Source organism: Hemicordylus capensis, chromosome 13 (genome assembly GCF_027244095.1).
Source record: "Hemicordylus capensis ecotype Gifberg chromosome 13, rHemCap1.1.pri, whole genome shotgun sequence".
Classification (NCBI taxonomy): Eukaryota; Metazoa; Chordata; class Lepidosauria; order Squamata; family Cordylidae; genus Hemicordylus; species Hemicordylus capensis.
Genome location: NC_069669.1, coordinates 10,301,032 through 10,316,195, shown reverse-complemented (window position 1 = coordinate 10,316,195; position 15,164 = coordinate 10,301,032). Strand labels below are relative to the sequence as shown.

Sequence of the window (15,164 nt, the reverse complement as noted above, 5' to 3'; positions counted from 1 at the left end):
CCATGTACAAGGTTAGGAACCCACTGGGTTTGGAAGACAGGAACACAGAAAGCTGCCTTGTACCATATGTCTATCTAGTGCAGTATTGTCTACACAGACTGGCAGCGGCTTCTCCAAGGTTACAGGCAAGAGTCTTTCTCAGCCCTATCTCGGAGATGCTGCCAGGGAGGGAATTTAGAACCTTCGGCATGCAAACAGGCAGGTACTCTTCCCGGAGCGGCCCCATCCCCTAAGGAGAATATCGTACAGTGCTCACATGTAGTACCATTCGGCACCTTTTAAAACCCATTCAGGCCCCCTGATTGGTTTTTAAAAGGTGCCAAAACAGAGTTGAATCGATTCAAATTTGAATCAAATTTTTGACCAGATTCGAATTTGATTCAACTTCGAAACAAATTTTCAGAATTCGGTTCAAATTCAAAATTAATAGAAAAATTTGTTTCCTGCACATCTCTACCCGTAAGTATGCAGAGGCCCAGGCTTTGCTGCCATCCAGTGCCTTCACATCACTACTGTGAGTGAGTCTCTCTATGTTTCCTCCCACAGGCTGCGTCCCTTGGACCTGGAGTTCATGAGGAGGCTCAGCAAGATCACCAACGTAGTGCCAGTAATTGCCAAGGCGGACACCCTGACCCTAGAGGAGCGAGCCGAATTCAAACAGAGGGTAAGAGTGCTGAGGGAGCCACACAGTTCCCGTAGTGGGAGAGTGGCACGCTCTCCTATTCCAGGCCCAGGCAGGGTCACCATCAAGCCAGGGATCCATGAGTATGCCAGACCTTGGACACTTCTGAGGGCAAGAGTCAGAAGCTCAGTCAGAGCAAGGAAACAAGAGCTGGGCATAGCGACATAGAAGGAACGTTGCTCCAGCATCTTAGCAGACAACCAGATTTTATAACTGCTGCCCAGGCAGGGTGAATTGGCCCCATCCCTTTCCCAGAAAGGCGCTGTTCCTTAAAGGGGCCTTGGGACTCTTCTGAGTCAGAGGATGAAGGCAGGGTTGTATCCTCGGGTCATGATTGGAGTACTAGCTCGGGTTCCTCTGGTGTGGGGGATCCCAGTAGCACAAGGTCACTTGGGGTCTAGATTCTAGACAAAGTCAAAAGGCATTGGTGGGGAGAACCTTGTTGAATCTGCTTTGAACATAAGCCTATCTAGTCAGGTGGGTATTTGCCTACCTCATCCTACCAGTGAAGGGGCTGCACTCCCAATCCAGAAGTGGGACAGCTACTTCTTTGGTCTCTAAGCCAATCATTTTATCCCTGCAGATCCAGAAAGATTTGAAGGCCCATGGAATCCACGTTTATCCCCAGGAGGCCTTTGATGACGACCCAGATGACAGGCTCCTCAATAACAAAATCCGGGTGAGTGGTGCAAATTTGGCAGGCAAGAAATTAGGAACATAGAAAGCTGCCACTTACTGAGTCAGACCCTTGGTCCATCTCGCTCAGTATTGGCTACACAGACTGGCAATGTCTTCTCCAAGGTTACGGGCAAGAGTCTCTCTGAGCCCTATCTTGAAGATGCTGCCAGGGAGGGAACCTTCTGCATGCAAGCGGGCAGGTGCTCTTCCCAGAGCGGCCCCATCCCCTAAGGGGAATATCTTCCAGTGCTCACACATGTGGTCTCCCATTCAAATGCAAGCCAGGGCAGACCCTGCCACAGACCCTACCACAAGACCAGCTCTATCTGAGAGGGGCTGGATGGAACCATGTGTAGCATTGAACTGAACTGCCTTGGGATGTCTTATGAAAGGCAGTATAAAAAACTGAACAATAAAAATGAAGTGTGCACTCTTTTTTAGTAACATTTTTGGCAGTGTTTCACACACACATACACGTGTTATTAGTGATTACTTCGGAAGCATTTGCTTATTCATAACCTCTGCTAACTTGGCAAAGAGGCACCTTTTAATGTGACAATTCTCTTTATTTAGCAGGGGGAGAGTAGCTGGCCTTCTCCACCCCCAGCACAGTACCTCCAGTGACTGTTGCTGGCGTCTCTCTTATGGGGCTTTTTTAGATTGTGAGCCGTTTGGGAACAGGAAGCCATCTTATTTATTCATTATTTCTCTGTGTCAACTGCCCTGAGCCATTTTTGGAAGGGCGGTATAGAAATCAAATTATTATTATTATTATTATTATTATTATTATTAATGAATATTCATAAAGCATTGCCCTCACACTCAGCTGTCTACTCCTATTGCCTTCCCTGATGTCATCACACTGCCAGATCTGATGGGCTATGTAGCATTGTGACATCACACCCTCTTTCACTACGTGATCCCTGATTGGTTGAGATTCTCCGTGTGAACTAATCCAAGAAGGAGATAGTGGAGTAATTAGAATGGGGGAGCGGAGGGGAAAATGTTCCTGTAGGAGCAGCAGCAGATAGGAATAGCCCCCCAGGAGGGCCATGACCTGCTTGACCTACTCTGGATCAGCCTCTCCCCTTCCCTTAATGCAGGAGAAAATCCCTTTTGCGGTGGTGGGAGCAGACAAGGAGCACCAGGCGAACGGGAAGAAGGTCCTGGGACGCAAGACCAAGTGGGGGATCATTGAAGGTAACTTCATCTGAGACGCCAGGGGGTGCCCCGAAGGAGCCTCCCCAGCGCGGCTGTGCACCCCACAAGAGCAGCGGGTGCATAAATCAAAGGCCCCAGTGGGCCAGAACCAAATGCCAGGTGCCGGGTGCAAACCGGGAGAGCTGTTGTCCGGGTTATGGGCTTCCCGAGAACATTAGTCTGGCTGCTGATGGGAACAGAAAACTGGATCAGATGGACCTCGGGTCAGATCCAGCCAGGGGTCCTTTTCTGTTCTCACGTGTTGCTGCGGGATTTCCCGTTCTGGTTTGAAGGTTTGAAAAAGCTGCTGGTACCCCTGCCACACTCAGCCTGGCTCAGTATGTCTTTTTTGCTCCTCTGGACATTTCCCCACTTGTCCCCCCCCCCAGCTGACAGTTGCCCTAGAAGATGCTCAGCCAGTTTCCCCCTGCCAGGAGCTCAGCCGTCCCTTTTGTTCTTCTCTTCCAGTGGAGAACCCGGCCCACTGCGAGTTTCCTTTGCTGCGGGACCTCTTGATCCGGTGAGCTGCGACCTGGCCCTCCAAGCGGGGCGGGGACAGACTCCATGCCAAACCCCATGGGGCATTCTACACACAGTCTGCTTAGGGTTGCCCAACTCCTTTTCTAAACCAAATGGAGCCATGAGGAGGCGAGGGGCTCAATTTGGGTTGGGGCCTCGGGGAAGGCGGAGGGGGATCCTTTCCCTTTGTGCTGTTTTCCTGCCAATCCCCTGCCGAGCCTAATTTGGGAGCGGGGCGCCCTCCCAATCTGGTCATGTGCTAGATAAAAACGAGGTCAGAGGTGGGGAGCCTCCTCGTCAGTCAAGCCCCAACTGGGTAGGGCAATTTCCCCGCTACCCTGTTCAGAAGCTGGGGACAGACTCTGGGTCGGGCATGCTCGTCTTACCCAGGTGGGGCTTGTCTGATGCTCCAGATCCCCGCCTCCGATCTTGTTTTTATCCAGCACACAATCCGAAATCGACAGCACACCCAGCTCCCGAATCGGTCGGAAGCTTCTCCTACTGTAATGTCTATAACATCCACTGCTCTTTTCTGGGGCAGGTGGGAAGGATTGGGGCCAGGACGATGGAGAACAGGAAGGAAGCAGCCAGATATTGGGGGTGGGGGGGGTCTGTCCGAAACCTTTGCTTGCAAAGCTGATCCAACCGCTGATGTCCCTTTGCCAGGTCCCATCTCCAAGATCTCAAAGACATCACCCACAGCATCCATTATGAGCAATACCGCATGCGACGCCTCAGCGAGAGCAACCTGGGGGCGAAGGGCGGCGAGCGGCTGGCGCTGAACTCCATCAACGGAGAGCCGGAGAGTCACCTTTGAGCTGCAGGCACAGCCTGGCCTCTCCTGCCTGCCTCTCCCCAGCTTCCCCCAGCCCCCACGTAAATTTGATGGACTAATTTTTGTGTGTGCGTCTTCTGAGATCAACCGGAGCAGAGTTCCTAAGAGAGACCCCACCCCGTTGCCCTGATCTCCTCTCTCCTAAGTTGCACCTCTCACTTTGCAATCTCAGCCTCATTGCTGGACACGGTCCTTCCATTTGTCTTCCTAGCAGCATCAACCTCCCAGCATCTGAGAGGAGAGGACACCCCAGCCACCTTCGCCCCACCTGACCCTGGCCATCTTACCTGAGCAGCTACAGTACCTTGGCCTACACCTGGATTTCTGATTCTCAGCCAGGTATCAAGGTGACCTCCTTGCTGTCCAGGGGCTGGGCACCCTTCCCAGACTTAGGACATCCACTCACGACTTTATCTGACCCCCTGACTCATCCGGGCACGCCCTAGGAAGTGTCGGAGTCCTTCCCTAGATCTTACCCTTACACGTTTCATCTTTTGTTACTCACTGGACAGGTTTGGCTAGTGCTAAGACAGCCCCCGTCGTGCTTCCTTGGGGGATTGGGGGGTGGGTGATACAAAAAAGGGGTCTCCTTTGCACGAAGGGTTATGCCCAACCACTCCCAAGAGCAGAGAGGAAGCTCTGTTCCTAACTCTCTGAGGTTAGGACTGTAGCAGCTGTAACAGTCAACACCACCGTTCCAGGGACGCCTCTAGCATTCCCATGGGAGCCACTTTTAGGACTCATCTTCATTTGTTATGGGGGGAGAGAGGTACTGGCAAGAGCTTCTGGGAGAGACACAGCCGGGCAGAAGAGCCCACTTCTGCCTGTACTCCTGTCTGACTGCTGCAAAGCTCCCTCTTGCTGGCTCCCACCCCCAAAGGACTGGGATTTGAGAGAAGAAACCCAGAGGCCAACATTTCCCAGCCGGCCCATTCGTGATGGAAGAGGACGATGGGGAACTGATTAGTCCCCAGGATGAGGACCACGCTTTGAGATTTGACAGTCCCGGGCAGAGATCTGTGTGGTGGGTTCTGCATCTCCAGTTTAACACATTAAAGAGCAACTTAGAGATTTTATGGCCTGGTGTGTTCTTAATCCTGTTTTAAAGTAGAGTGCGGGGTGGGGGAAAGGACGGTGGGGTTGTGTTACTGTGGGGAAAGAGGCCAAACTTGAGTATGCATTGCAAATATCAAACCTTCACCCAGAGGCCACTGGAAACTCCTTCTCCTGCAAGATTTCAGTAATGAAATACTCCTAAATTTGATACCAAAGATTCCTGATGGAACTCTCATCCCACCCACACTGCCACACACACATACCCTGGTCTGGTTCACACAACCATTCAAGTCTAGGATTAATGTGAGTTGCCAACATCCGTGTGATTGTGTGAACCCACACCAAGGTGTCTTATGGCCTGAGAAGAACCAGAGATTCTCGCCTTGGTGTGGGGTCACACAGTCACACTAATGTCAGTAACCAACATTAAACCTAGGTTTGAATGATTGTGTGAACAGACCACAGTGTTATGCATGACTGAAGGCTCCACTCTGCCGACTGCATGATGGGCTGATTCTCACAATCTGGAGTTAGGTTTGGTTGGCTGAGCAGTTTGGCCAGGATTGCGCTGAAATTTGCCATTCACATAATCAGCTCTGCTAGGCTCACTAATCCTGATTAACATTTCATCAGGATCCGTGTGACTGTGTGAACCCAGCCACAGTACAATATGAGGTTATTCTCACGATCTACAGAAATCTGGGTAAGGGGAGCCCGGGTGGCTCCCGGTAGCAAGCTTGCTTAATTGCCCCCCCAAATGAGGTTACATGCTCCACTAACCCCGTTTACGTGATTGTATGTCGCTGTGCTGTGGCTCCGCACATGGCAACACACAAGGAGACCCCCCAATGGGGAGGCAACAACAAACCTCCCAGCAGCCTCCCGTGCATTTGCGTAGGGCATTCTGGGACATCCGGGGGCCGGGAGGGCCCCAATCCCCACCGCCCCAACCAGCTCAGTGACGGAGCGGGTAATCGTGTGGGCGGCTGATCTGGCCACCCAGGACTAGCTGCCTGATCGTCTGCGGGGAGAGCAAGTCAAGCCCACTCTATCTTTCATAGCTATGCAACCTGTTGCAGAGAAGACACAAGAACCGCATTCCATAACCTGCTTAGAACTCCCTTAAAAAAAAAAATTCCAGGTGTTTTAATCAGCCACACCAATCCCTGAAATAAACGGATTTCTTTGTTCTGCCATATCTGGGCTTGGTAGTTGCAAACACCCTTATGTGCTCTGAGAACAAAGGAGGCTTTGGGGAAACTGGGTCTGCCCAGATGCCCTGTTGTTGAAAGAATGTAAGGCAGGCTGGGCGTGGAGGTTTTCCTACCTCTCATCATACACCCTTCCAAAGTACAAATGGCCACATTCATTGCTACAAATTTGATCTATGTAGCAGAGTCTCCCCCCACCCACCGTGTGCACACACACGCACATTAAGCATTGCATGGTTGGTATTTTGGTGTTTTAAAAAATTATGATCTGTTTATTAGCACATCCTTCATCAGAAGTCAGAGCAGGACAAGCTACAGAATGAATTTTTCAATTCGTTTCACATTTGAACCGAATTCCGAAAATTCATTTTGAATCCGAATCAAATTCGAATCTGGTTTGAACATTCGATTCGATTTTGAGTTGGATTTGAATAAATTTGACCCTGTTTTGGTGCTTTTAAAAACCAATCAGTAGGCCTGAATGGGTTTTTTTTTTTTTTACGGTGCCTAATGACTCTCAAATAACTTCGAATCCAAATTCAAAAATTCCATCGGAGTTGGAACCAAATTGCCCTTTTAAGAGTGATCTGATTCAAATTTGAATCACTCAAATCATTCAGATTTGAGTCAAGTCTGTTCGAATTCAAATTGATTTGCACATACCCTACAAGCTATTACAGAGTAAGTAGATATAGGCTGCTATTCTATGTATACTTTCGGGAGAATTTTACTGGGGTGGGGGGGCATATCTCAGTGGCAGAGCACCCACTTTGCATACAGAAGGTCTCAGATTCAATCCCTGGCATCTCTAGAAACCCCAGTTTAAAATCCCGGAGAGCTACTGCCAGACAGTGTAGACCATAGGTTGCCAGCAGGTGGTACTTGTACCCCTATGGGTATTTGAAGAATACTCAGGGGGTGCTCAGTCAGAGCCCTCCTGATTCCTCAAACTGCAACCACGCTGTTTGTTTCCCATCTGAGGACTGCTGGCTTGAAGCCAATGCATCCTCAGCGATGTGTCCACTGCAGAAGGCGAGGGAGGAGGGTGAAGACCCTCCTCCTCTGCTCCGGATTGGCTGGCTATGTGCTGAAGCTCAGTATACCCCTCCTCACAGCCTGATTGACAGGCTTCAGTACGCCCATTGAAATTAATGGGGCAAATATACTTGTCCCGTTAATTTCAATAAGCCTGCTTATGTAACTTAAACTGGTTGTAAACCAGTCACTGACTGGGATAGCCGCCCATCTCACAACTATAACATATCTCTCTCTCTCTCTCTCTCTCTCTCTCTGACATATACAAAGCACCGCCCAGAGCTCTTGGATGGGGTGGTATAGAAATGTCATACATACATACATACATACTAATTAAAGAAATTCCAATTTAATTTTTGCAGTTAGGGAGATAGGCTATTCCAATCACCGGCTCACATCCACGCTTAGTTACTCATAAGCCTGATTGAGATTAATGGGACAAGTTTGCTTCTCCTATGAATTTCAGTGGGAGTACTCCTGAGTAACAGAGTCTGGATGTAAGCCAGTGCCTGGAGTAGCCTCTCATAACTGTAGCATTTACATTCATGTGTGCGTACTCACACACACATTTACAATCAAACACACTCAAAATCTCTATGAGGTCCCTGAGCTGAATGTTTGAGGCAGAAAGTATAAAGTATACTCTGGTGGGGTTTTTTAAAAGGTTGAGAAACTCTGAGCTACAAGAACCCCAACATTGTTTGTTACCTGTAGCTATGGAGATGCCACTCAGCCAGGGCAAGGTTACTTTTTAATCGCCTCTCTCATTAATCATCTACCAGCTGCCCTGCACAGGTTTCCTGAGCTGGGCGAAGAGAAGCATGAAACCCAAGGTTTCGACATCCAAACCCAGTTTCTCCCCACCCCTCCATCACACACACACACACACACACAGCTTCCTGGTGCAGTGGCAGAACACAGCCTAAAGTATTGTCTTCCAGAAACAACACACCTGTCTTAAGAGAGTTTGAACAGCAAGCACCCAGGAGGGAGGGGCCGTGTAGAACGATTCTGGTGGCTGTTGAGCTCTATAGGGTGTGTTCTCTCCTCATATTTCCTCTGAGTTCCACAAAGGCAGAAAACGTCCCGTCACCACCTGCCCCTCTGATTGGCGACTCGTGGCCCAATGTCCTCCCCTAGCCAAGGAGGGAGAGCCAATTGTATCCACCCCAGCTGGGCGTGCGTCTCAGACTGTGCCACACACACTCGGTTGCCAGCTCATTGGTCTCACTCCAGCTCCTCGCCCTGTACCAAGCGACGCTCCATCCCGGTGCCAGCACGTTGGGAGGCCGCAGCTCCTCTGCGGCAGGGGCACCATGCCAACGCTCGAGCCCAACCCCCGCTCCCTGATCTCGCCAGTGGGGATCGTGCGGTTCTTTGAGATCTTCCTTTCCTGCACCGCCTTCAGCCTGGTGGCCGTCCACCACAGCTACCAGGGCTCCAATGGCGTGTGGTGCATGTTTACATGGTGCTTCTGCTTCTCCGTCTCCGTCTTCATCATCCTTCTGGAACTCATCGGCCTGGCCCAGGCACTGCCCATCTCCTGGGCCGACTTCACCTCCGCCTTCTCCATGCTGGCTGCTCTCATGATCTTCTCCACGTCCATCATCTATCCTTCGGTCTACATACCCAATGCTTGCCGAAGCCGCGACTGCAGCTACGAGGGGGCTGCCACCGCCATGTCTTGCCTCTGCTTCATCGCCTACGCTGTCGAAGTGGGCTTGACCCGAGCCAAGTGGGGAGAGATCAGCAGCTTTCTGTCCACCATCCCAGGCCTCCTGAAGGTGTTCGAAGCCTACGTGGCTTGTCTCATCTTCTCCCTGGCGGACTATGGAAGAATCTATAGGAACTATGCTGGACTTCAGTGGTGCCTGGCGGTCTACTGCATCTGCTTCATTGTCACACTGCTGATTATCATCCTCAGCATTGGACGTTGCCTGGGGTCCCTGCCCTTCCCGCTGGAGAAGGCCATGGTGGGGTACAGCTTATTGGCAGCACTTATGTACATAACCGCCGTCGTGGTATGGCCAGTGTATTGCTTCAAGAAGTTCCCCCACATCTGTAGCACATGCCCTCAGGCGAACAATTGCTTAGGGGTGACCTTCCTCACGATCTTCAACTTCATCGCTTACCTCGTGGACCTGGTGTACTCTTCCAAGATGGTTTTCGTGACCACGTCCACTTAGGCTGCTTGGCTGGAGAGAAGTGAACTCACTTGGGATACAGGCCTTGTCCGGAATGTAAGGATAAAGGTTGCCCCAAGAGTTTGCCTGAGGGCTGGTTCTGAGGTGTGGATTGATTTGTTGGGAATTTTGTTCTTTGTATGGCTTTCCCCCCACCCTTGCCTTGAGATTGGGCTATATTACTAGAGATGGCTCTTGATTCTTGACGGACCTGCTCCCAAGTCCCCATCAATCATTAGGAGTCATTAGGAATGTCACTATGGGCCCTGGTTATGGTTGTTCCGGGTGGGGTGGGGGGAAAGATTAGGGCAAAATCCACTTTTCAGTGCCTGTATCAGGTGTTTAGAGAAATGGCAACTGTCCAGAGATAAGGAAGGGGAAAGACTGCGAGAAAGGGGAGTAGAGTGCAGGGGTGAAGCAGTGTGGTGTAGTGGTTAGAGTGTTGAACTAGGTCCAAGAAGCCCCCGAGTCCCTGTTCAGCCATGAAACCAATTGTATGACTCTGGGCCAGTCGCTTCTCTCTCAGCCTAACCTACCTTGTGAGGATAAGTATAACCATGTTCACCATTCTGGGCTCCTTGGAGGAAGAATAGGATATGAATGTAGTAATGCATACATAGAGAATGAGGGAATAGAACACCAGAAGCCTATCATGGCTAAACATGCCACCACGAAATCTTAGACCTTTTGACTTGCGTGGAGACCTAAACACATTTCCCCACTCCTCGACACTTGTTGGGTGATAAAAGTCTTACTAGCGCTTGGCAGAAATATATAGAAAGTCCAGAGAGAGAGGTCCAAAGTACTCTGAGGTAAGCACCCTCACCTCAAGATAGATTGAGGGGAAATATCTTTATTGCTCTGCCAAGGGTTCATTCCACATAGTGCCTTGAAGACCAAGCGTGGAGAAGCGGAGTGGAAATATTTTTTTCATCAATCAGTATACATTGGGTGTGGATCTGTGGTAAATGTGTGGCAAAACATGAGGCAAAATGACTTTCCCAATGGATTCAGAGGACCGTTTTACCTCACGATCGCACTGAATGTGTAGAGCGGTTTGCTTCGACGCTGGGCTGCTGCTTACTTACAAGAGCGCCAACTCTGTCATGAATTCCGCCGCCCATTGAGATCATCTGGGGAAGCCCGGGTGTGGTTGCCACTGGCTTGTTTGGTGGCTACTCAGACCCAGGCCTTCTGCGGCTGCCCCTGGGCTCTAGGATGCGTCCCCTGTCAAAACAAGAGCTCCACCATCTCGGCTCCCTTCGAAAAGACCCTTAAGGCCTGTTTTTTCTCAAGCTTTTAGTTAAAAACATTTTAACGGTTGTAACTGTTTTTACCGTTGTATTTTTAAACAATGGAAGCCAGCTAACGGTGCAGCAGGGAAATGACTTGCCTAGCGAGCAAGAGGCTGCTGGTTCGAATCCCCGCTGGTGTGTTTCCCGGAATATGAGAAACTCCTATATCGGACAGCAGTGATATAGGAAGATGCTGAAAGGTATCTCATACTGTGTGGGAGATGACAATGGTAAACCCCTCCTGTATTCTAAGACAACCACAGGGCTCTGTGGGCACCAGGAGTCGACACCGACTCGACGGCACAACTTTACTTTACTTTACACCGCATATCTCTCTCTCTCTCTCTCTCTCTCTCTCTCTCTCTCTCTCTCCAAATATGATTGATAAATAAATGAATGAACAAACTAGGCTATCCCCAGCAAGAGAGGGAGCACCATAGGATAGTTTGGTTTTATGCCTTATTATCCATAGAGGTCTTGCCATCGGTCTCTGTTTCTGCTGCCTTCAGAAACTATCAGTCATTGCCAAATGCCTTCAGCAGGAAGGGAAGAGAGAGAAGGGTCGGAATGTTCAGAGCAGCCATTCTGCTGAGAGGGAGCAATGGCAGAATTTCTACGGTTATCAGATTTCAGATGTCTGGGCAGCCGGTCTGCAGGGCCCCTCTGAAGGGCCAACGGAAGAAGAGGCAACAAGTTCTGGCTTGGATCAGGGCCTGAGGCTCTTGGACCTCCAAGAACGCCTCCTCTGCATCGGACTGGGTGAGTCCCGACAGCAGCCGAATAAGCTGGTGGTAGAGTGCGGCTGAACTAGTAGAAAGGACTGTACCACTGTGGACTGCACGTGGGTGATCACTTTTTGAATTTTGCCCTGTGTGGAAAACACCCTGCAAGTAGAAAGCCAGCAGAATGGGCACAGGTCTCAGCTTAGGTTGCCATTTGCAGGGCATTTATTGCAGGGAGCAACATTCAAAAGTGGTATTCCCCCATTGCCTCCCCCCACCATTTGAAATGGTACAGTCTGTTCTGCCATCTCAGCTTCCCACTTACCATCTCATTCTCCTGCATGCATACAGTAGGCCTTATCATGCCAGAGAAGCCACTCGGGTACTCAAGGAAGCCTATGTTCCTTGAGCACTTGCTGCTTCCCAAGTCTTTTGTGGAAAGGAGAGCAAAGCTGCCTTATCAGGAGAGCTTTCTCCCATTAATAAGTCAGCAGAGCTGCATTGTATGTGAACATCTTTGGCATCTTGGGACGACCTTAGACTGCTCTCCCCCCTAGATTAACTTTTGCACACCTATTTGCCTCTTTTTTGCTGCTCCTTTTCAGCAACTGCTTCAGTGCAAAACTATTTTAAAAAATAAAATAAAATTTCACTTTGTGTTCTAAAAACAAAATGCCACCATGTTATTATTTTGTGCTGGTTATATGCTCTCCAATTGGCTGAGCACTTGATCACAGCCAGTCAGGGGTCCTGAACCCAACATGATGGCATTGTGAGATTGCCAATCACAACCAGTCAGGGATCCTGGACTCAACAGAATCAGCATGAGATTGCTGATCACAGCCAATCAGGGATCCTAGAGTCCCAATCTGGTAGCATTATGAGATTGCCAGTCACAGCCAATCAGGGATCCTGGACCCATTGTGACGGCATAGTGAGACTGCTAAAGTGAGAGTTAAAGAATTTAGAGAGAGCAGTCCCCTCATGTCAAAGCCACATTTCCTTGTTTTGGGGCATGATTTTGATTCTGGTGAGTTGCTGCAAGAGGAACTGAAAAAGCTCATTGTGGAGATGGACTTCCCTTCCTGCAGTAAGTGGCAACTTGTGTTTATTAAATACTAACTTTCTCTTCCACTTTCTCCTGTATCTCTGATTGGCGCTTCTACCGATATGCTGCTCAGAGGCAAATCTATCTCAGCTTAATGAGTTACAATGCAGATGACTAGTCTGAAATAACCACTCTTGAATCGACAGCCAGTCCTTGTTGAATTAAAAAGGCTTTTCCAGTGCGAGCAGTGTTGCATTTAAAAGGTGCTCCTAAGTGCCTCTGCCAGCCATGTGCGTGCTGCGTTGTTAAAATGGAAGCCGCGCATCCTCCTGGGCCACAAATTGGTGGCGTTTTACCGCTGCATGCTTGGGACTGGCAAACACACTTAGAGCCTTTTAAACATGACACCAGCTGCTCGGAATATTTCTCTGGGTAAGTGCTTTCCTCTGGCCATGTCACATTAAATGGGGCCCATAACGACAATGGGGTCTACCTTTTGAGGTGCATTAGAACAAGACAGGGGCCTAGGGAGGGTGGGTAATAAACAACCCAAGATGCATTTGATTGCATACCGGTTGAATGCAAGTGGAAAGAGATCATTATCACACCTGGGTGGTGAGCCTCGATGTTCTTGTGCTGGGATGAAGAAACATCTCCATGGTTACCACTTGTCTCCCCCAAGGCTCTCCTTTTGACTCACCCGGTGATCCCAAACGGCAGATGGAAAAAGTCCAGTTCTCCGTCTTGCTCTGAACACATCCATCACTTTTTTTTTTTTTTTTGGTTTGGTACGTGGCTATTTCCTCCTCCTGTTCTTTTGGACTGAGAACAAGATTAAATGAATGTTCGACACAATCGTGTGTGCCTAATCATTTCTTCCCGGGAGACGGCTTAGAGCGTGTTTGGCAAACGGGCCCGCCGAGGGCTGATTGCCATGCATTCCTTTGCTGCTGCTTACCCGGGAGTGCGGCCATGTGGGTGAGTTTCCAGAGGGCCCAGTTGGGCAGACAGAAAGCCCCTTCTGTGATAGCAAGGTACCTGACAGATAAGATGGGTCTTCCCTGGGGCAGGCCAAGGGGTCGTCGTGCCAGGTGCCAAAATCAGCCTTGCCCCACATCCCTGGTGGGGGGGGCGGCCCTCTTTCAAAACCAACCCTTGCAAGCTTCGAAAGTGGGGGAGGGGGCGAGGAGGTTGTCAGTAGCCTGGGCCGGTTCATCCACTAACCAGATCTGGGTTGGCGCCTAAGGCACCGATTCCTGGGAGGAGCATAAACAGTGCCAAAATATAGCACTGCGAGTTATTCTTTCTCTCCCTCTCCTATTGCATAAGGACGTAAGAACAGCCCTGCTGGATCAGGCCCAAGGCCCATCTAGTCCAGCATCCTGTTTCCCACAGTGGCCCACCAGATGCCTCTGGGAAACCCCACTTCTTATCTCATTGCACCTCAGCCCCCAAGAAATGGCTGTTCTCATCAGCTGCACTCCCTCGCTTGGATATGATTTGCCTGCTTCAGCATTCATCCCCCCCTCAAAAAAAAAAATTGGTCTCAGGCCAGATTTCCAGATCAACAGCAGCGTCTTTTCACCTCTGAAGGGTTTTGACCTCATCATAGACTGGGAACTCTCTCCCACTAGTGGATTCCCAAACCATCAGGAGAGGAGAGCTGGTCTTATGGTAGCAAGCATGACTTGTCCCCTTAACTAAGCAGGGTCTGCCCTAGTTGCATTGATGTGTGAGCACTGCAAGATATTCCCCTCAGGGGATGGAGCCGCTCCGGGAAAAGCAGAAGGTTTCAAGTTCCCTCCCTGGCTTCTCTAAGGGCTGAGCGAGATTCCTGCCTGCAACCTTGGAGAAGCCGCTGCCAGTCTGTGAAGACAATCCTGAGCTAGATAGACCAATGGTCTGACTCAGTATATGGTGGCTTCCTATGTTCCTATGCATCAGGGGCTAGTCATTCCCTGGTCACCCACATGGGCTGGTCATTTGACCTTGAGCCTGGGTGGCTCAAGTTAAAGCTCCACACTTCTCAGCTGGGACAGGGGCAAAATCAAACTTGGCCTATGGTGCCAAAGCCACTAGGGCCAGCCCTGCCAGTACCCTCTCCTCATACTTCTTTCAAGCTTTGCAAGGAGTGCAAAGAGAGACTCCTGCCTGCAGCCTTGGAGAAGCCGCTGCCAATCTGGGTAGACAATGCTGAGTTAGATGGACCAAGGGTCTGACTCAGTTTTTGGCAGCTTCCTATGTTCTATGTTCCTATATTGCCTAGCAGTCTGAAAGGAAAGTTGTCTTTCCTCTCAGGCAATGGACACAGCTCCCACGGCTGCCCCTTTCACAGGCGGGAAGTGGACCTCAGGGTGGCCGGTTCTCCTAGGGCGTTTACTGTTTGCGCCTAACAACCGTTTGTTTAATTTTGCAGTGCACATTTCAGTCTTGGAATCTTGAGCTGGAGAACCAGCCGGTGTTATCTGATCAAGGGACCTGGGCAAACATATGCAAGGATTGTAAATAGTAATAAACTTCTGATGAGGCCAACAGTGCAGCCTTTGTGAATTCTGCTCTCCTGGGCCAACGTAGACCTCGGCTTGGCTGGGTCTGTTGACACAAGACTTCCGTTCTAGGGAAACTCCGCCAGACCAGAGTTTGTTATGTGAACAGAGCAAAGCGTGGCATTTCAAAGCTTGCATCTTGGTCCCTGTGGAT

The 15,164-nt window shown here is 50.0% G+C and overlaps 2 protein-coding genes across 6 annotated transcripts in view; both read left to right on the top strand.

Annotated features, from left to right (window-relative positions):
• The window catches only part of SEPTIN12 (septin 12), an 80,704-nt gene extending 75,716 nt beyond the window's left edge, over nucleotides 1–4,988 (top strand). For all 5 annotated transcript variants that reach the window (XM_053276944.1, XM_053276943.1, XM_053276945.1 and 2 more), the window contains 5 exons: nucleotides 547–664; nucleotides 1,266–1,361; nucleotides 2,464–2,560; nucleotides 3,029–3,080; nucleotides 3,746–4,988. In XM_053276944.1, coding sequence (XP_053132919.1) covers nucleotides 547–664; nucleotides 1,266–1,361; nucleotides 2,464–2,560; nucleotides 3,029–3,080; nucleotides 3,746–3,896 — 514 coding nt within the window. In that variant the 3' untranslated portion in view covers nucleotides 3,897–4,988. The remainder of the gene's footprint in view (nucleotides 1–546; nucleotides 665–1,265; nucleotides 1,362–2,463; nucleotides 2,561–3,028; nucleotides 3,081–3,745) is intronic.
• Nucleotides 4,989–8,532: 3,544 nt separating this feature from the next.
• On the top strand, nucleotides 8,533–9,402 carry LOC128336581 (myeloid-associated differentiation marker homolog). The gene has a single exon (XM_053276463.1). It carries the CDS (start codon nucleotides 8,533–8,535, stop codon nucleotides 9,400–9,402), a length of 870 nt encoding a protein of 289 aa, XP_053132438.1.
• The last annotated feature ends 5,762 nt before the right edge of the window (nucleotides 9,403–15,164 follow it).

What these genes read in the sequence shown, in the direction of transcription:
- LOC128336581 (XM_053276463.1), top strand. Translation starts at nt 8,533, where the DNA reads ATGCCAACGCTCGAGCCCAACCCCCGCTCCCTGATCTCGCCAGTGGGG.